The sequence below is a fragment of the Lactuca serriola genome, chromosome 5 (assembly GCF_051521515.1).
Source record: "Lactuca serriola cultivar US96UC23 chromosome 5, Lser_US96UC23_V15, whole genome shotgun sequence".
Taxonomy (NCBI): Eukaryota; Viridiplantae; Streptophyta; class Magnoliopsida; order Asterales; family Asteraceae; genus Lactuca; species Lactuca serriola.
This window is the reverse complement of record NC_136412.1, coordinates 66044721-66066717: the sequence shown is the minus strand read 5'-3', so window position 1 is coordinate 66066717 and position 21997 is coordinate 66044721. Positions and strand designations below refer to the sequence as shown.

General features: G+C 38.7%; 1 protein-coding gene and 1 long non-coding RNA gene across 2 annotated transcripts; one reads left to right on the top strand and one right to left on the bottom strand.

Moving 5' to 3' along the window:
* Window positions 1-16929: 16929 nt before the first annotated feature.
* LOC145050226 (uncharacterized) lies at window positions 16930-17669 on the bottom strand. The gene is made up of 3 exons (XR_013683381.1): window positions 17429-17669; window positions 17306-17335; window positions 16930-17215 (listed from the first exon to the last, which is right to left on the bottom strand). It is a non-coding gene; the product is annotated as an uncharacterized LOC145050226 (long non-coding RNA).
* A 766-nt stretch (window positions 17670-18435) lies between these two features.
* Window positions 18436-20720, top strand: LOC145049564 (uncharacterized). Its single transcript, XM_078997950.1, has 4 exons — window positions 18436-18870; window positions 19358-19599; window positions 20318-20418; window positions 20506-20720. Exons 1-4 carry the CDS (start codon window positions 18436-18438, stop codon window positions 20718-20720), a joined length of 993 nt encoding a protein of 330 aa, XP_078854076.1.
* Window positions 20721-21997: the final 1277 nt, after the last annotated feature.

Genomic DNA, 21997 nt, shown 5'->3' with positions numbered 1-21997 from the left:
CTACACTCTGATCAGAATCACACGGAGAATTTAAGATTCTCTCTCCCCCTGCATCCCTTCTGAGCCTCAACAGACATCTCCAACCCAGATGGGTTCCTACTTCGCTGCCGCGAACACGATGCTCAAAGCCATACTCGAAATACTCTAACCATAATTCTGTTCTGCAGCTTTCATTCCTGTGAACTTGCACTCCCCTTCGGAGTTACACACCTTTCTCTTTTCCTTCCAAGGGACTCTCTTGGCCATAATGCCACTCCCACCCGTGCCACGGTGCTTGCCCCAAGCGACACCACCCCTTTTGCGTCACCGCTATTCACATACTCTGGTTCTCATTGCAAGGGCTCTCAATCCCATGCACTCTCTCCACTCATCACAATCACTGCCTCAGCTAAACAAGATCACTAACCTGGGGCCAGACCTTCCAATGCAATCACACTGTAACATACACGATCCACAATCTCAAACTGATCCAGCAATACCAACAGAGTCTCCAGCATGACTGGACCGACTCTCATAACACATACTAGCCACTCGAGGCTATATCTCTGTGGGTCCGTACACCCAAACTCTGCGAACCCTCAGGTTCTAACTCTGGGAACCTTCCGGTTCCAACTCTAGAAACATGCACAACATAAATCCCGTGGGATTAATGCAGTACAACCCATCACGTACATCAAGAATACAAATACTCTGATCGTATAACCCCGATTACTTACTCAAACTTGATCCCGGCCTTCTCTCAGGCCTCCACAATCAAATGCCCTAGGTCTGTATCCCGCCCCGCGTACCCGACACTCGCTCTCGTCGGCCTATACGCTAAGCTGACAAACACTGCTGAATCCCAACAGCTAAGCATCCTCACATGCTCATCGATCTCCCGGAGAATTCTCCATTTCTCCCCCACTAAAGCACTGACTAACTGCCACCGATCGTCATTAACGACCTTTCAGAACAATCCTGCACAAAGAGAACATTTACCCACTGACTGCTCCCTACAAGCATAAGCAACCCTCAGCAAAACACATCTCCTCCCTGATCAATCCACTCAAAAGAATCCGGTCTTTTAATTGTCCACTCTACGACTGCAGATGCTACCCGACATTCAACCCGGTGCCGCATCTCCACTAACAACCCTCACGAACGATAACCAACGGAATTCCCAACCATAACCCGTAACCAAACCCACAACCTGCCAAAGGATGAATACCACATCGAAAACCGCACAAGGCTACCGGTACCAAAACACCAAAATATAACCATACCAAACCATCCGGGAACAACGAATGCCAAAGCGAAAACCTGAAGCACTAGTCCATAACCATGCCAAACCTGCGAAACAACGAACACCGCATCGAAATCCACACCAGATACCAGCACAACCAATACGCCACAATCAACGCAAGGCAATCAAGACACCAAGAGAGCATCATACCCCCAGCTGCCTCCGGCACTGCTCCGTCTCCCTGTGCCGCAAGCTAATAAGCACGACTCTGAGCCCTTGGGGCTCCGCTCCATCCTGTCCTCCTCCTGAACTCCTCAAGGTGGCCGGTGTTAGAGCCTGCATCGGTCCTGCAGAAAGCTGTGGACAGTTGACCCTCAAATGTCCAACCTGCCGACACTGATAACAAATCCTCAAATCCCGAATTGGCACTGACTGCCGACAATCCCGTGCACCGTGCCCCTCCTTTCCGCACTTGCAGCATGCACCACCGGACCAACAAGTTCCGGTGCCATCCCTCCCACACTTCCCACAAGTGTGACCGCTCCGATCCCCCATTCTAACGTCTACGGTCCTGGACCGTTTCAGCGCCGACCGCGACCGCATCGGGGCCTGCCTCAGCTCACACAACTGTAACTCAACCTCTAACTCACGCCACATGGCGGCCTCCTGCAACTCCAACAAGGTCTCATACTTCTGCGCAGACGCGAACAGTCTGATATCCCTCTTGAGCATACTCAGATCTGAGCCCGCTCCGAAGCGAATGCAGGGCAAAACATCGCCATCTCAATACACATCCTGGTGATCTCAGTCACCGACTCCGAATCCTGCTTCAGCTCAAGGAACTCCCGAGAAAATCTCTCCCTCTCATCTCGCGGAACATAGCGAGTACTGAACATCTCTCTAACTGATCTCCCTTAAACCGCAGCCCTCTGCGCGTCGGAATATGACCCCACGGTCAATCTCCACCAATAGGTCCAGAGCACATCTCGCCCTCTGATCAGCAGGGCATAAACTCGTGGAGAAATACCCCTCCACGTCTGATAACCATCTCATAGCAACAATCGGGTCCTGAACCCTATTGAATGTGGGGGGGGGCTTCGTATAATAGAAGTCCCGATGCTGAAAACCCCGACTAGCTCCTCTCCTTGCCACTGCTACAGCCGCTGTAGCCGCCGCGGCAACCGTCTCTGCAAGAGCCGCATATCGCTCCTCGAAATACTTAATCATGGCGGTCTGGATCGACCCAAACAACTCCGGCAACTCAGCCCGGAACAATGCAGCGACCCCATCACGCAGGATCTCGCGAATCCTCGCATCCCGCTCGTTCGTGCTCATCCGATCGATAACCTCCGACGGCACCGATCCACCCGGAGCTCGCTCCCCAGCTCCCGATCCTGATCCGGATCCACTACCATCATGCCTCGAAATCTCCATACTTAAGGCACCCTACCAATCTCAGACACTTCTCAAAATCCTGGGATCCAACTCTCGCAACCCCACCCTAGAGACCATGGTTTCCCTGATACGCGTATGGGTCCTGTGCTTTCAGTAGTACGGGCCCATACTACCTTCCACACCTACCCATATTTGTATGAAGTACTACCACAATACCCTAGGGAACATGCATAACAACTATCAACCCTCACCACTAGAGGAACACTGAGAACATCCCATAAGGGACCCTAGGCTACAGGCATCACATATCAGGCAACGTTATCATGAATTCCTGAAGATCCCTAGCCTAACTCTAGCATGCTGTTCTATCAAGCTCAAATAAACAAATATCATGTATGGTATCTTGGGGTTACTTACTGGCTCCGGCTGATCGTACCTCCGCGTTCTCCTTTTACTAACTTTGAAAACCATTTTAATTTCTCATTTTCATTTTTCTTTTTAAAATCCTCCTCGATTTGAGACTGGAGTCACACGAATGTTTCCCCAATTCACTCAAACCAAGGCTCTGATACCAACTTGTAACATCTAAAATTTCAAAACAATTAAAAATTTTCAAAATCACCCATTTTATTAACATTGTTGCAAAAAGGTTTTCAATACATTATTAAACAAAGTAATTTCCCAGGTTCATATCATAAAACACCAACGCGAGGAACGGTACGATCACGCCTTTGCCTTGCCACAGACTCTTGGGAACCTGAAACATAAAACCACAACTGTAAGCCCGAAAGCTTAGTGAGATACCCCCAGAATACCAACCACATATATGCCTTTCCAGGCCCTGACCTTCCGGTCCATGTGTCTCAGGGGACTTCCGTCCCTGCTGGGTAAACCTTCCGGTCCTACCCACGCCGACCTTCCGGTCCATCACACAATCATATCGCCTTCCGGCCCATAACATATTGCCTTCCGGCCCATAACATATCGCCTTCCGGCCCATAAGCATAAAATACATATATAAAATAACAAACAATCACATAGCAGTTCATAGACAACAATCGATCAACAAATCACATATCATAGCATTACTCTAACAAGATACCGGTCTAGCCGGTCACTATCATAACATTACTCTATGAATCAGTCAACATACTAAATGCATACATACGCCTTTCCAAGCCATGACCTTTCGGTCCACATAGTAATGCCTTCCGGCCTGTAACATATAATGCCTTCCGGCCTGTAACATATAATGACAACTACCCGGATTTCCATCCGGTAAAAAGGGTCGGCCTTGGTGCCATAAACCCTAGCGATATAGTGAGGATAACTCACCTCGAAACTGTCGACTGAACCGATAGCTCAAGCTGCTCCGATCACTGATACGATCTCCACCTCTGGATGGCCACCAATGCACTGAACTCAAACGATAAACAACAATTACCAAGATACCCCTGGAACCACTGGTCAATCCTTGGTCAAAGACAAGGTCAAAGTCAACCCCTGACTGACCCTACTCGCCGAGTCAACCCTATGACTCGCCGAGTCCCCATACTCAGAACTTCACTCAACCCACGACCTAACTCGCCGCGTCGCCCCAAGACTCGCCGAGTTCAACGACTCTGAGTCCACTCGCCCTTGACTCACCGATTCCTTAAGATTCCCTTTCTACACGTCGAGTATCCCCTTTTTACTCGACGAGTTCCTCCTGGAAGAATCGCGGGGCCACCCCGACTCAACTCGCCGAGTTTGAAGAACAACTCGACGAGTCCCAGTTATTCTTCAAGCTACTCGCCGAGTCTGTTCATCAGACTCGGCGAGTCCATGCCATGCAGTCGATCAAACTGCTTCCTGAGATAAGTATTGTCCCGAAATACACAAGCATGGGACCTTCTGGACCTCTAAGGTCCTAATACAGGGTTATAGTCGTTTAGGGGACTAGGGTAACATTCAATCTATTCACAAAAGGGTTCCATAAACCCTAATTCCATAATCACATCAACATAGCAGAGTATACTCGAATTCTTACTTGGATGATGTATCCTCTGTGTCCCCAATCTTCAGAATGTGACTCCCTTGCTGCTCCTTTAGCCAATCCCTTCTCTTCCTTGCACAACAACTCTTCCAAGATCAACAATGGTCCTTAGACTTTGCTCCAGATGCACCCACTCGATTTAGGGTTCTTCCCAGAAGGCTAAACTGAACAATGACGGCCAATGAGTGCCTCTTATACGTCCCAAACCTGAATGGTTAGGGTTTTCGCCAAACAGCGCAGACTCGCCGAGTCCATATCTGGACTTGTCGAGTCCAGTCGCGAACCCGCGACCCGGTCTGCGATCCTACTCGGCGAGTCTAGGCTCCAACTCGCCGAGTCCCCTCTTAAAACACCCCCAAATCATAATTATATCGATATTTGAAATTCCGGGCTGTTACACCTAACCCTACCTGTAGCCAATGCCATGGGTTGGGAGGCCATGAAGGAACTTCTGCTTGCAGTGTACTACCCACGGGGCGAGATGCAGAAATTAGAACATGAACTATGGAATCTAAAGATGCAAGGTTCCGACATAGTCGCTTACACTTCAAGATTCGATGACTTGGCGCTACTCTGTCCGGGAATGGTTACCCCGGAGAGTAAAAAGATTGAGAGATTCATCTGGGGGTTGACCCAACCAACCAAAGGAAATGTCTTGGCTGCGAAGCCAGACACCTATGACAGCGCTAAATGTCTTGCGCAAACCCTGATTGATCACGGAGATAACCCTGATGAAGAGACCACCACTCCTGAGCTGGTTAAGAGTAGTGGTGAGAGTAAAAAGGAATTCTGGAACAAGCAGAAGGCCCAAAGTACACAAGGATCCTCTAAGAAACAGAAAACGGTAGCAGTTCACGCTGCTACTGCCCCTGCTGATGTTTCTATTGTTGATTCCACTGCTCAGACTCCTACCAGCGGATATACCGGTACTCTTCCTTGGTGCAGCAAGTGCAGCTACCATCACCGTACTCCAGGGCCATGTCATGAACGTCTCTGCAACAACTGTGGCAAGAAGGGCCACTTTGCTCGAAACTATAGAAAACCAGTCCAATCAACCGATCAATCATCCGGAGCAGGTGTCAGTCAGGCCTGCTACGGTTGTGGTGAAGTAGGGCATTTCAAGAGAAATTGCCCCAAGGCAGCAACAACTGGCAACACTGGAAGAGTCCTAGCTATAGGACAAGATGAGGCAGCCGCCAATTCCACCGTTGCCACAGGTATATTCTTCCTCGACAGCCCTTATACTTGCAAACCTTTTCGATTATATTGTTGAAAGAGAATATGTTATCTATTCAATCAAACATCATCTTAACCTTAGTCCTCCATTAGTAACGAAATGTCTACCGTCGAGATGTCTAACAACGAGAAAGAGCACGTTAGCGATGAATTCATAGGCTATACACTTACCTCGAACGATCATTCTTTTCCCGTCAACCTAATGCCAGTTTCCATAGAAAGCTTTGATGTAATCATTGGCATTGATTGTTTGAGTTCCAATCATGCGGATATCCTTTATTACGAAAAAGCCATCCATCTCAACCTTCCCTTATGGTCAAACTCTCACGATCTATGGCAATAAGTTTAGCCCAAATCTTCATATCATTTCCTGCATCGAAGCTCAAAAGGCTTCATAGAAGGGAGTGCCATAAATTCCTAGCCTATGTGACCATCGAGAAACAGGAAGTTGCATCCCCGAAGTCTGCAACTTTCCTGGTGTCTTTTTCCGAAGAGCTTCCAGGAATTTCTCCCGAGCGTCGAGTCGAGTTTCAAATCGACCTAATTCCTGAAGCTACCCTCGTAGCCAAGCCCCCGTATCGATTAGCGCCAGCAGTAATGTAGGAGTTTTCCAGTCAGCTTAATATGCTACTCAACAAAGGATTCATCAGACCGCATTCTTCACCCTGGGAGTCTCGGTATTGTTGTGAAGAAGAAAGATGGATCCTTTCGGATGTGTGTAGACTACCACAAGTTGAACAAGTTGACCATCAAAGATTGAAATCCTCTTCCTCAAATAGATAATCTTTTCGACAAAATTTCATTGGAGGCCCTCTAAGGTCGCAAGTACAAGATCCCTTCTGTGTTGGACCGAGATAGAGGACGCGCAGTTAGTCAAGAGACCATTTCCCTGACAGTTCCTTCTTTGGTACTTAAAATCCCGTGAAATCACAGAGAAAAATCATCCAGATCCGAGATCGATTGAGAAGCGTCATGAGACAGATATAAGTGTACGCCGATAAACTACGAAAAACCCCTAGAATTCTAGATTGGAAACCGTGTCCTGTTGAAGGTCTCGCCCTGGAAAGGCATGATACGTTTTGGAAACATAGAAAAACTTAACTCAAGTTACATAGGACCTTTCAAGATCCTCGTTAGGATCGATTTTGTAGCCTACAAACTCCGACTACCCTCAGAACGTAGCAGCATCCATCCGGTATTCCACATCTCTGTCCTTAAGAAATGCCTACCCGATGAAACCATAGTAATCCCTTTGATGAGACCGAAATCAACGAAATTCTGAACTTCATGGTAGAACCAATCGAAACCATAGATCGAGGGATTAAACGTATGAAACAAAACCGTATCCCGATAATGAAAGGTTCCCCGAAATGCCATGCGAGAATCCGAATTCACTTGGAAGCGTGAAGATCCGATGAAATAGAAGTATCCGTATCTCTTTCCAAATCCTTGAGTCGTATCTAATGTTTGAATTTCGGGACGAAATTCCCTCTAACGGTGGGATAATGTGGCAACCCGAAGTTATTTCCGTCATTGTAACCCGTTCTGTCAATAACATTTGTCGTTTTCGAATTGTTTCCGTTTCATTATTAAATTAAGTCATTAAATTAAGTCATTTATTATGACTTAATGGATGCTCAAACACGTTAATAACTCAAGAAAATATTCCAAATTAACAATTAGAAAAATTTTACTTTCGACCATATCGGGTTACGACAACTTTATCGGATGCGACCAAAAGCATTGTATAACATCAGTATCGGGTAGAATTCCACCGTGTCCTAAACTTTAAGTATATATAAAGTTGAGAGAGCCTCATTTGAAGCCTTTTCCACTCTCTCTCTCTACTCTCTCTCTCTCTCTAACCTCTCTCCTCAAGTCCAAGTTCTAGGTCCAAAAATCATCCAAAACAAGCTTCAAATCATCAAGGTAACTATCCTAGCTCCTAGTATAACATCTTTGGCCTTCAAATTCGTGAATTATATGAGAAATAGGACCATAAACATGTGTTTATGGACCTGGAACATCCTTAGGCCGTGAACACATGTAAATGGGGTTTTTGAGCCATAAAACCCTTCCAAACCTCATTTGGAGCTTAGATATGACTTAGGGGCTTACCAAATTGGACTTAGATCACCTTAAACTCTTCACTTAGGGTGTAAACATGAGTTTACGGCCCAAGCACATGCTTGTACCGTAAACACCTATTCATGGGGAGTAAACTCAATATAAGGTGTTAAAATGCCACTTAAACGCCCCATAAGCCTTATAATAAAGTCTAGAAGCAACCACAATCAAGTTAAGGACCTTAAACATGCTAAAACTACCCCCATAGGAGCTTACGTCCGTAAACCCCCCAAGAATGGGTTCTTAGGCCGTAAACTCCTAAAACATGGTCAAATGGTGCCTTAAACTCATTCCATGGCTTGTATAGTTAGCTAGAAACACTTGTAAAGACCTATGACCACCAAAACATCAAAGGAGGGTGTGTGGGGGAGTTTACGGCTGTAAACTCTTAGTTTACTGCCGTAAACTCCATTAGTTGGTCTATATGATGGTTTAATCCATTCCTATACCCTAGATTTGATCCTAGCGAATTTTCCCAAGTGATATAAGACCATTTAGCACCCTAGAACACCCCACCATGAGTTTACAGCCGTAAACTCATGGGGAGTGGGTCATTAGGGCCATAAACTCTCTTGGGAGTTTACTCCTGAAAAGTAAACTCCATATTCAAGCCATATGCGTCCCTAGATGTCACCCGGGTCACTTCTAACACTTGAAATAGAGTGTTTTCGCATCTCGGAGTGTAAATTCTCATTTGAATACTAGTCCAAGGCCTAATAGATACAAATGTGTATCTTTTCATATTACATAGGAACCTCGCGCGTTTTTAAGCCCCGATCTGACACTTAGCATCCTAGACGACACGTTCCTCGACTGGTGAGTTCATACCCCTACGCCTTTTTCAATGTTTTTCAATGTTTTCAGGGGGGAATACAAGCAAACTATAAATGTTTTCGAAACTTAAAAACTGATGTAATTCTATAAATATCTGGCAAACTTTTGATATCTTTACCCCTTATGTATTATGCGGAGCATAAGGGATGTTTTAACGAATACAACTACATGGATTTCAGTAAAGGAAACAATCAAACTAATCAAATTATTATGGGAATAATTTGGGATCTTCAGTTCTCGTTTTATGAATTCGGATTTCATGTAATGTTAATAGATAAACTATGTCTGATTCAGTTTATCTCTGTTTGTTGTAAAGTATTATGCCAGATAGTTTCTTTGTATTAAACTATTTTTACCGTATTATGTTCCAAAACGATTAGTATGTTTGATAACGTCCGAGAACACCGTGAATAATTTAATACTAGCTTGTGAGATTCGTCATTATTAAACCCTTTGGTTTATCAGTAAATCCTCCTTGGAAGTGTAACCAGAGTCTCCTGGAGGGATAGCGTGGAATTTGTGAATAGATCTATTCGGGACCGACAATCCCACACCTAAACTACTAGCTACAGTTAGGCGGGCACGCCTGGGGTGACAATTTTTGGATATCGTCTGACGTCTGACGAACGTCAAGGAGGTCTCAGTGTCGTATCAGCATGGTTACCCGACTCACAATACGTATTAATATAAGTTTATTCACGGATTTGATTTTATATCTATCTTCAATCTATAGTTTTTAATTTATAACTAGTACGGGATTGTAGTCCCATGGTTTTCAATCTATATCTAGTACGGGATGGTAGTCCCATGGTTTTCAATCTATATCTAGTACGGGATGGTAGTCCCATGGTTTTCAATCTATATCTAGTACGGGATGGTATTCCCATGACTTTCAATCTATTGTTTTGTGTATTAAAACTACATTATATCTAGTACGGGATGGTATTCCCATGGTTTTCAATCAATATTTTTATGTATTAAAAATATCTACTGTTGTACTGGATGGTAATTCCCAATGGTTTTCAATATATAGTTTTATGTATTAAACTATACACTGTGGTATTTAACTAAACTTTACTTTTAGGAAAAATAAGGGTTTTTCCTGGGATAATTGAACTATGCATAATCGAATCGTATAATAAACAGATAACTAAACGATACTTATAAGAAAATATAGGATTTTCTTGGATAACAAACTTTTTTCGGAAAACTAAAGGAAACGTGTTCATTTTCAGAAAACAAAACACTTATGAACTCACCAGCTTTATGCTGATTTTCAAACTGCTTGTATTCTCAGGTCCACATTAGACAGGTACCCAGCGATCCTTTTGGTGAAGACGGAGTACGTAGAAGACACGTCATTATTTTTGTTCATATGATATGTATGTATATATATATATATATATATATATATATATATATATATATGTATGTATGTGTGTATAACACATGTAACTCTTGTTTTCAGACAATGTAAATGAATCTATGAAATGTAAAGTTTTGTGTTTACTATGCTTACTATGTACATTGGTTGTGATATTCATGACGTCCTCCACCCCGGAACCTTTCCACCATTGGTTTCGGGGTGTAACACTTTAACACCTTGGCAGCACACAACATCATTTCATCTCAAGTTTCTCTAACTTAGAACCTTCCAAAGCTTCAAAAAACGTGAGTAATCCATCTCTTAGCTTGTTATACTTGAAGAAACTCTTGATCTAGGCCTTGAATCATGAAAGTCTCGTCATGTTCTTCATCTTGTTGAAGGAGTGCGACCACACACTCGTGTGTGCGACAGCACACCCGTGTATGCGGCGGCACACCCCTGTGTGCTGCGGCACACACCTGTGTGCGGAGGCACACCCCTGTGTGCGGCGGCACACCCCTGTTTGCGGCAACACACTCATCTGTGCGACCATACACACACACACCATAAGACCACAAACCCATTTCTAAGACCCTAAACTTGTACTACAACCAAGTATGGGCCTAGGACACTTCATGGATGCAAGTATGGACCTTGAAAACACCTCTAAAGTGGCCATACACCTCACTCATGCAATCCTTTGAGGTCCTAACACTTAGTGCAAGGAGTCCCTATTTCTTAGAATGGTTCTTCGTCACATCTAGTGCTCAAATACCATCATTTGACTCCTTTATGTGTCATTACTTGTTGATTAGCATCAAATCGTGTTCAAGGCTTCACTTGAACATCCCACATTCCGTATCGATCCTTCATTCAAATCATCCGAGGTGAGTTCATACCCCTACATTTTTCCGTATTTTTAAGGTTTTCAGGGGGAATACATGCTATAAAATAAATGTTTTCAAAACTTGTGCAAACTTCATACTTTAACCCTTTTGTACTGTGTTGAGCATAAGGGTCATTTTTCACTAATATTTCATAGTTTTCCGGATTCGCTATTCACTATGTTATACATGCAAACTATAATCGGTATAGTTTGGGATTTCTCTAAACATAACAAGTATAGAAACTTTCACTACTAAACGTATGCACTAAGACAGAAGAATTTTACAGTTTGCATCACTACTTTATCACGTTTTCATGACTGTAATTATCACTACGAACGGTATACATTCGGATTTTCACTACGGTAGAACGCTACTACACTACATGTAAACTAGATTGTACGATACTGTGAGGCGCTACTTCACAACTGTACCCTTAGGTGTACAGGGATAAATCCTATCATGGTATAACCAGGGTCTCTTGGAGGGAGAGCGTGAGATTTATGAATAGATCTATTCGGGACTGACAATTCCACACACGAACTGCTAGCTACAGTTGGGCAAGCATACCCAGGGTGACAAATGTCATTTAACTCGACGCCTGAAGAACGTTGGAAAGGTCTCTAGTCATATCAAGTATGGTTATACGACTCACATTATGTATAAATCACCTTTAGTTTACGATCTGACACTCTTCAACGGTTTTACTTATACTAAATAGAACTAAACCACACTACGTTTACTAGCCAAAGCCATTGTTTTGAAACAGAACCAATTTTGCAATGGCTTCACATACAAAATACTTATACTTCATGATTAGCTTTAGCTAGTCACATGAGGTAGTATTTTCGCATATCACTATAGTTTTCAGTAACGAACATTCATGGTTTTATACGGAATCGTTAACGCTAGATTTTCACTAAACAAAATATCGGATTTTCTTGGAAACATACAGATATTCATGGTTTACTACAGAACTGATAACACTACATTTTCATTAAAGAAAATATCAGGTTTTCTTAAAACTATACAAACATTTCTGCTAGCTCATCAACAAGTTTCATTACAACCTACTGCTTATGAACTCACCAGCTTTATGCTGATATTTTTAAAGTACGTGTATTCTCAGGAAATCAGTTGACAGGTACCTGCTAGGTTTTTGAGGAGTTGGAGCAATAAGATTTTAATGTTTATATTCTATATATATTCTATATGATGAAATCCAAACAAGTTTCAGACAATTTCCAAATTGAAGTAAACATTTTTATTTAAGTATTCAATGTAATGGTTGCGTTGCTATGATTGCTATTATACATTGGTTGTGATGCTATACATGATGTCCTCCACCACAGAACGTTTCTGTCATTCTGGTTTTGGGGTGTGACAGACTAGGTCACAACTAACAACATACTTCTTTTACTTGTTTATGCTTCTTAGGTGCTATTTTGTCATTTTTTTAATTACTTCTTATCAGAAGGATAAAATTATCATTTAATCTTTTTCATACACATCATTTGCTTGAAAAAAAATAGTGTTTTCTTGTACAACATTTTCTCCATATAAACATCATTTATCCATACAAAACTAAATGGCAAAAAGAAAAACAAATCTAATGGACTTAACGTATCAAGCTCATTAAATAAAAAACAAACCACCCCTTTTAGATGTAAATTTATTTGAAAGAATTAATATTATTTGTTTTGTTGCAAATAAATCAGGTCGAATAATTTCTCGTTATGTTACCTTAACAACATGGCAAGGAAAATGATGTGCGTTTTTTGCTAAGAGAGTGAGTTTATCTTTTCTGTTATAAACACAATTTGTCAAATTCATTGTTTATTTAATATTTATTTTATAATTTATGAAATTTTTGTTTTTTTCCATTTACCAACTGTTTCAAACAATTGGTAGCATTGATTTGGGTTTGCAAAATTCATCCGCATGCATTTACCTTTTTTCATTACAATAGGTATGCATCTTTAAATAGAACTTGTGCTACAGTAGACTACGAGGACCGGAGCTTCTGCTTTATATGTTGTACAAACATATCCTTCTTTTGCTAATTATGCATTTTTTTTAAGACCGGTAGGTGTGGGCAACGCCCACACCAGTGTTATTAAGAAAATGACAAAAAAAAATGGCGTTAATGGAAGTGATGGTGGTAACGGGAAGCAACGTGCAGGCGTATAACATCCAATAACATGGATGGGGGGGTGGTGTTCTTAGGCGTTATTTGGTGTTATTAGGTGCAATAACGGGAGTGGGCATTGCCCACTCCTAGCAGCCTAAAGGCTATTGAGTTTGGATAGGTATATATCTACAGGTTTCCTTATTTTCTCATTTGAAGGGTATTTTATACATTTCACAAATATCCAAAAACTTCTCTAGAATCATTCGTCTACTAAGCACTGCAGTTTTCATAGTAATTGATGAAGTTCTTTTATAATATTGTCGCGATTAATATAAACAATGTGGTTTGTTTACCTCTCTCTGCAAGTATACATTTTGATGCATAACTTAAGTGTTCATAAAGGATGCTTTCATGATTTTCATTCCTTACACCTGAAAAACGAGAATGTAGCGAAAAAAAAAAAGTTAAAGGTGTTTCATTGCATTAAGGTGAAAGTGGGTTGCTATTACAATTAGCTATACTTTAGGTTTAGCAAAAGTTCGTTGGCCTATGGTTTTGATAAGTTTTACTATTAGAGTGGCAAACAACAAACTTGGAGCTCCAACAAAAAAGTCTTCTCCTTATAAATATTTTGATTATGAAACTTGGGTTTTCTGATTCAATGTAATAGTAACATAAAGTATTCAAAACATTGTATGTAATTCATAAAGATCTTCTTTAGCTATATACTTGGTCCGTGTATGTTAGGCCTAAAAAATCATTTGGGAAATAGAAATGCATATATTTGCATTTATATGTGAATTACAACATTGTACATTTATGTTCCTTTTATTATTCGGTCATTTTACATTGAAAACCTACTCATTTCTACAATTGTACTATTTTTAGTCTCGCACATTATAAGAGATACCCAAACAACCCTCCGTGGGTCGTGCTTACTACCACCTCTAGACGTGTATATATAATGCTTATTTACCACACGGCTAAATTTCTTTTATTAAATACCTATTTAAATAGTAAATCCGGAAATATTGATTCTAAAATTTTCAAAATCTACTTTTTTTTTTGTAATAATATCAAAGATCATTTCAATATTTTAAGCATAAATTTTATATTATTTCAAAAAGTCATTCATTATTTTAATGAATCTTATAAAAAAAAGGATTGCATTTATTCTATATGACAACTATACAAATCAAAATTATTATATTTTTTTATTCATATATATATATATATATATATATATATATATATATATATATATATATATATATATATATATATATATACTAGTTGTGAGACCCGCATACTACACTGGGTTATTAAAAAAAATAAAGAAAAAGTAAATATGAAGATCTAAAAATTTAAGAACTGTGAATTATAAGGAAAAAATATTAAATTATTGAAATGTAATGTTTAATTTGTTATTTTTAACTTTTTTTTATTTCTCTTTTAAATTTGAACAAGTATTTTAAATAAATAAATAAATAAAATATTTTGATTTAATTTAGAAATTTTGAAATTAAAAGGAAAGTTGCATTAATGAAATTGTTATTCCTTTATTATACATTTATTATATTTGACTATTATGTGCAATTTTATAAAATGGAAAAAACCATAAAATGACATATGAAAAAAATATATAAATAAAAAAATCTTAAAATGATGTGTCAAATGGAATGAGAGCATGATAAGTGGCAAAAATATCTTTATAGGTTATATATAGATAGGGTTGTGTTATTGTAAAAACTGTAAAAAAAAAAATAAATAAATAAAATAAAAAAATTATGAATTTGCGAACTCATAATCATCTTATCATTTTTCAACACCAAAAAAATCAATCTTCTCTAAATGGTGCGTCCAAGCTATATGCATGCTAAAAAAAAAGTTAACAATTTTTTTTGTTTATTTTAGAAAATTTGCATGTATGCATAATCAGCAATTGTAAGGAGTGCTGATGAGCATAATCAACAATCATAAGGACTGCATATATGCACAATCAGCAGTCATATGACTATTGATTGTGCTCATTAGTAGTTCGTACAACTGTTGGTTGTGCTCATCAGCAGTCATACAAAAAATCAAAAAAAAAATGTCAAATCCTTTTTTTGAACTTAGACGTACCGGTTGGAGAAGATTTGTGTTTTGATGTTGAAAAATGATGAATTGATTATGAGTTCGTAAGTTCTTACAAATCTTTTAGTTCTTAAAAGAACTTGGGTATATATATATATATATATATATATATATATATATATATATATATATATATATATATATATATATATATATAAACAAAACTAAAGAAAATATTTAACATGAAAATAAACTTAAAAGTTAGGGATACATACACTAAAGTCCCAAAATTTTCATCGATTTGACAAGAAAATCCTAAACTTTATTTTTTTTACAGTAAAGTCCAAATTACCGACAGTTTTTAACATTTTTACCCTTTTTCCCGGTTAGCCGGTAATTAGGACTTTTTTTGTCAAAAAAAAAAATAAAATTCAGGACTTTCTTGTCAAATTGTCAATTATGATTTTACTGTAAAAAAAAAAAAAATAAAGTTTAAGACTTTATTGTCAAATCGTTGGAAATATTGGGAATTTAGTGTATGTATCATTTTTTAATGGTATGATACTCTTTAAGCATAGGAGTTATTGAAACCTTCTATTGTCAGCTAGATCCTATTAAAATCTTTAACGTTTGTTTCTTGTTAAATCGTTTTTTTAATCTCAACAAATGAACATTGAAAAAAATAGAGATAATCAAGAAAGAAAGAAAGAACCAGGGTTGTATTGGCTTTTTACAGTCCCAAAAATGGAGAAATATGAAACCGAAAAAAATGAAATTGCCCTTCTTTCTGTTCTCCACATTCACACCATTTTTACTAGACATGTATTGTTTGTGTTTGTATAATTTGTCCCCATTTTTTAGTTCAAGATTTGGCGGCGAAGTAAGAAGAAGGTTTTACAAATCTTTTCACCCTTGTAAAACTTTTTCTTACTTCGCCGCCAAATCTTGAACTAAAAAGTGAGGACAAATTATACAAACACAAACAACACATGCCTAGTAGTGTGAATGTGGAGAAAGAAAAGAAGGACAATTTCATTTTTTTCGGTTTCTTATTTCTCCATTTTTGTGATTACAAAAAGCCAACACAACCATGGTTTTTTCTTTCTTTCTCTATTATCTCCATTTTTTTCAATGTCGGTTTGTTGAGATTAAAAAACGATTTAACAATAAGTAAACGTTAAGGATTTCAATAGGATCTAGCGAACTAAAGAAAGTTTCAATAACTCTTATGCTTAAAGAGTATCATACCATTAAATTTCTAACCAAAAAAGGATATATACACTAAACTCCCAATATTTTCAACGATTTGACAAAAAGTCCTAAATTTTATTTTTTGACAGTAAAGTCCTAATTGACTATTTAACAAGAAAGTCTTAAACTTTATATTTTTGAAAAAAAAAAAAAAAGTCTTAACTACCGGCTAATCGGAGAAAAAGGTAAAAAGTGTCAAAAACTGTCGGTAATTTGGACTTTACTGTCAAAAAAATAATGTTTAGGACTTTTTTGTCAAATCGATATATATATATATATATATATATATATATATATATATATATATATATATATATATATATATATATATATATATATATATATATATATATATATATATATAAGTTAATTAAAACTTGCCAAGGAAACCGTTTAACATTAGGCCATTTTTCATTTATGTTTGAGACACCATTTAGCGCCAAAGACCGCCACATGTACTTCTTGTCACCATTTTGCAGTCTTATCCTTAGCCCCTTCTCTTTGTTAATTTTTTTTGGGTTTGGATTTCCGAAAGTTGGAAAAGGAAATGAGCTTCAGTAGTATCCACCAATACATTTGTTGTTCCCATGGTTACAGATCATCCTCCCAAAACAGCAAGCAAGTGTATTTGGACTTCATGACAAGTGTACAAGCAACTCTGCAAATACAAGGAAACAAACAAGAGAAATGTAAACATGCATATATATGAACTTTTCATGATTAAACCATCCTTTTATGCTAAACTAACCGGTATTACATCTTAATTTGACTGCATCATCTACATAAAACAATGTTAAAAATAGATAAACCCTTTCGAAAGTGAGATCAATTTAAACACAAAATATTCGGATATAAAGACAGTGTTACATACGGATCGGACCTATCACGCATCTTCCACCCGACAGGATGTTCTACAAGAAAGCACCGTGCATTCGCCAACGACCACACACAGTTGACCAAAATTATAGTGTTTGATACTTCTCCACATCATGGTAATGGTTAGTGTCGTTGACCAATGCAACAGCGTTTCCAGTAAAATCATCCGGATCGAACAATTACTATGATAACCCGCCTTCATCACCATTGGTGGTAGCTTGTGACTCCATGGTGTAATGATACATAAACAAATGCATGCAGCTATTTAAATGGAAGCCTACTGTATGAGTGCAGGCCAATTTGTTTTTTTTATTCCAATTAAATGGGTTCCACACATGGTTTCTAGAAGGTGTGTGTCATCTAAATCTCGTCAAACTTGAGCCACTACTTTCGTCGGTTGCATGATCGGATCATAGAAAAATAAAATAAAAGAATCAAACTGATGGTGGACGTACAAGAAAGGAAATTACTGCATGCATTTTCAATTCGAGTTCCAAATAAGAAATTGTGTCCAAATTGGATATCTCATAATAACTCGTTTCAGAAATTAAAGAAATCGCGAAATCTACGGACGCTCTGCCTTGTTAGCTTGAAGAAATTTGTTCGCTGCCTATGATCCTTTCTTTTTTTAAGATACACGCTCAAACACGCAATGTAAATGTAATTCAGAAATATGGAAATTTTGTAATAGAGTCAAATTAAGATGTTTTTCTTAGTCAACAAATCTAGGAAAATAAGTAGCTGTCACCTTTTGTTTGCCTATAAATAGGTGTCTTTCGTTTTTTTTTTTATGATGAACTTGAGATTAAACAGAAAAGATCTCCTTGGTTCTTATTTTTTTTCCTGCACGTTTTTTTTCTTTGCTGTCACTTTTCCTTTTTGCCATTCTTTTGCTTTCTTCCTTCTTTGTTTTCCTTATTCATAACAGCAAATTAAAGAGAGTAAACCATTATTGTTCAGGAAGTTTAAACCAACATTTGGTATCAGAACGAATCTAGTGCGATGTCGAACAAAGAAGGCTCGGTTACTCTTCAATACCTAATGTTGTCTAAGGCGAATTACGAAGCATGGTCGATAAAGATGAAGATTTACATGCAAGCTCAAGAGGTGTGGGAAACCATAGAGCCGAAGAACCCACAAAATCCGGTGGGTGTGAAGAGAGACAAGATGGAGATGGCTGCCATCTACCAAGCAATTCCGGAGGAGGCTCTATTGACGATTGCGGAGAAGCAAACGGCAAAGGAAGCTTGGGAAATACTCAAGACGATGTACTTGGGAGCAGATCGTGTCAAAACAGCCAAAGTTCAAACTCTCAAAGATGAATTTGAGATGATGAACATGAGTGAATCACAGACTATGGACGGTTTTTCTGCAAAACTTGGAGGTGTTGTGAGTAATATTCGTGCTCTTGGTGAAACCGTTCAAGAATCCTACATAGTAAAAAAAATTGTTACGAGTACCTTCCAAATTTGTTCAACTTGCATCAACAATTGAACAATTTGGAGATCTCGACGAGATGACTTTTGAAGAGGTGGTCGGAAGATTAAAAGCTCATGAGATTCGTATTGGGGTTCATAAAGAACCTGAAAAGAAGCTATTGTTAACACATGAAGAGTAGTCAGAACGGGCAAAGAAGAAAAATAATGAAGATCGTTCAAAACAACAAAACAACAACTATAATAATAATCGAGGTGGTGGAACACGAGGACGAGGACGAGGAAGAGGTGGTTATAACAATTCCAACAACTCCAACAAAGGACGAGGTGGTGGTAATCAACAAAACAAAGTAAGTAATGAATCATATCAACCTTGTGATAAATCTAAAGTCCAATGTTATAATTGTCAAGAGTTTGGCCATTACGCTACTAAATGTAAGAACCCACGTTGTGAGAGAAATCATGAAGCTAAGTTAACTTAAGGACAGAATGATCATGAGCCGGCACTTCTACTTGCAGCCCAAGTAAACGATGAAGTTTACTTGAATGAGGAAAAAGTTAATCCCAAGCTAAGATCAAGTGAACAAACTCCAACCCAATCAAACGTGTGGGATCTCGACAATGGAGCAAGCAACCACATGACTGGCGAAAAAGGCAAATTTCGAACCCTTGATATGTCTACTAGAGGTTATGTGAAATTTGGTGATGGATCTAGAGTTCGAATAGAGGGGTAGGGTTCAATCATGTTCAAATGCAAGAATGGTGAAAGTAGATTGCTGAAAGACGTATACTATATACCAAGGTTATGTAGCAACATTATTAGGTTGGGACAATTAGCTTAACATAGAGATCGGATTATGATGCTTGGATTGTATTTATGGATTCATGATCCATAGGGAAAACTATTATTGATAGTTCAACAATCAAGCAATCGTTTGTATAAGGTTGTACTTGAAGAAGAAGTTTTGAAATGCTTGCTTGCATAACAGGGCGAGGCATCTTGGTTGTGGCACAAGCGGTTTGGACATGTTAATTTCAATGCACTAAAACACATGGTTGATACAAGAATAGTGGAAGGCTTACCAAGAATTGAAGTTCCTACAAGCTTGTGTGAAGCTTACTTGATCTCCAAGCAAGCTCAAAAATCCTATCCAAAGTACACCAAATTTAGAGCTAAAGAACGACTAGAAGTTGTACATGGAGATGTTTGTGGTCCGATCACACCACCAACACCAGCCGGAAATAGATGTTTTATGTTACTTTACGATGAATATACATGAGTCATGTGGGTTTATATGTTGAAAAAAAAAGGATGAAGCTTTAATTGTTTTTAAAAACTTTAGAGCAAAAGTTGAAGTTGAAACGGGTTTAAAATTAAAAAATTTTTGAACCGATTGAGGTGGTGAATTTTTATCAACACCATTCACTACATATTGTGATGAAACCAGGTTGAAACACCACTATACAACACTTTATTCCCCGCAACAAAACGGTGTTGTAGAAAGATGCAACCGAACAATAGTAGAGATGGTGAAAAGCAATCTAAAAGGTATGAATGTTCTAAAAGTCCTATGGGGTGAAGCAGTGAGTCACTCAATCTACATTCTAAGTTGAATAACCACAAAAGCATTGAAAGATTCAACAGCGTATGAGCTATGGACTGGCCGAAAGCCCAACATTGATCATGTGAGAGTTTTTGGGTGTGTTGCTTATGCAAAAATAGTAGGCACACATCTAAAAAAACTCGATGATAGAAGTAAGATGCCAGTACACTTGGGAATTGAAAAGGTACAAAAGGTTATCGACAACTTGATCCGGAAACTGGAGCAATTCGAGTGGGAAGAGATGTAATTTTCGAAGACGATGCTAAGTGGGAGTGGGGACCTACAACAAAGTTCAAAGCCATGGCAAATTAAACATTCACCTTCGATATCATGCTTGATATTGAAGTTGAACAGGAAGACGATATCCATCCAAATTTTGATGAAGAATATACACCACAAGATAGCTCGGTTACACCTCAATCATCACATGATAGTTCATCCGAAAGTGAAGCTCCACAAAGATATTGTAGTTTGGCCGATATTTACGAAGAAAGTGATGAACATATGTTTTTACAAGATGAAGAAGAACCAGTAAATTTCTCAAGTGCAAGTGAAAATGAATAATGGATGGAAGCTATGAAAATTGAGTTAAGTGCAATTGAGAAAAATAAAACATGGAGTTTAGTCGAGTTGCCAACCGATAGAAGACCCATTGGCTTAAAGTGGGTATACAAGATCAAACGATACCCGGACGGAAAAATATTAAAATATAAAGCAAGGCTATTTGCTAAAGGCTACGTACAAAAACAAGGCATAGATTTTGATGAAGTGTTCGCATCGGTTGCTCGTTTGGAAACCATTCGAATCATACTTGCTATTGCCGCTTCAAACGGATGGAACATACATCACCTTGGTGTAAAATCAGCTTTCTTAAATGGTAATTTAGAAGAAGAAGTTTATGTGACACAACCGGAGGGAGTCGTGAAAAAGATAAACAAAAAATGGTGTATAAATTAGCAAAAGCATTGTATGGTTTATGCCAAGCTCCACGAGCTTGGAATTTTCTCTTAAAACAATGCATGATAGAGATGGGGTTTGAAAGGTATCCAAAAGAGTATACAGTTTACATGAAGAAAAAAAGGTGGAGCATACTAATAATCGGTGTCTATATTGATGATCTCATTGTCACCAGAAGTCATAAGGATGAGATAATGAAGTTCAAATAACAAATAAGAAAGGAATTAGAAATGGGTGACCTTGGGATGCTAGCTTACTATTTAGTCATCGAGGTTAATCAACATAAAAATGGTCTCACTTTGAGACAAACAAATTAAGCTAACAACATCCTAAAGAAAGTTGGGATGTTTCATTGTAATCCTTGCAGCTACTCCATGGAGTCAAAGATACAATTACCTAAGGATAAAGAAGGTGAAGTCGTAGATCCTACCTCATATTGAAGCATCATAGGAGGGATAAGATATCTTACTCACGCACCATCTGACATAGCTTTTTTTGTAGGCATTTAGAGTCGCTTGATGGAGAAACCAACCAAGCAACATCAAGTAGTTGTGAAGCACATACTAA

Coding starts and splice junctions, on each gene's coding strand:
- LOC145049564 (XM_078997950.1), top strand. CDS start 18,436: ATGTCGAACAAAGAAGGCTCGGTTACTCTTCAATACCTAATGTTGTCT. Junction 18,871..19,357: donor CCGTTCAAGAATCCTACATA/GTAAAAAAAATT, acceptor ACTTAAGGACAG/AATGATCATGAGCCGGCACT. Junction 20,419..20,505: donor GGTGAAAAGCAATCTAAAAG/GTATGAATGTTC, acceptor AAGCATTGAAAG/ATTCAACAGCGTATGAGCTA.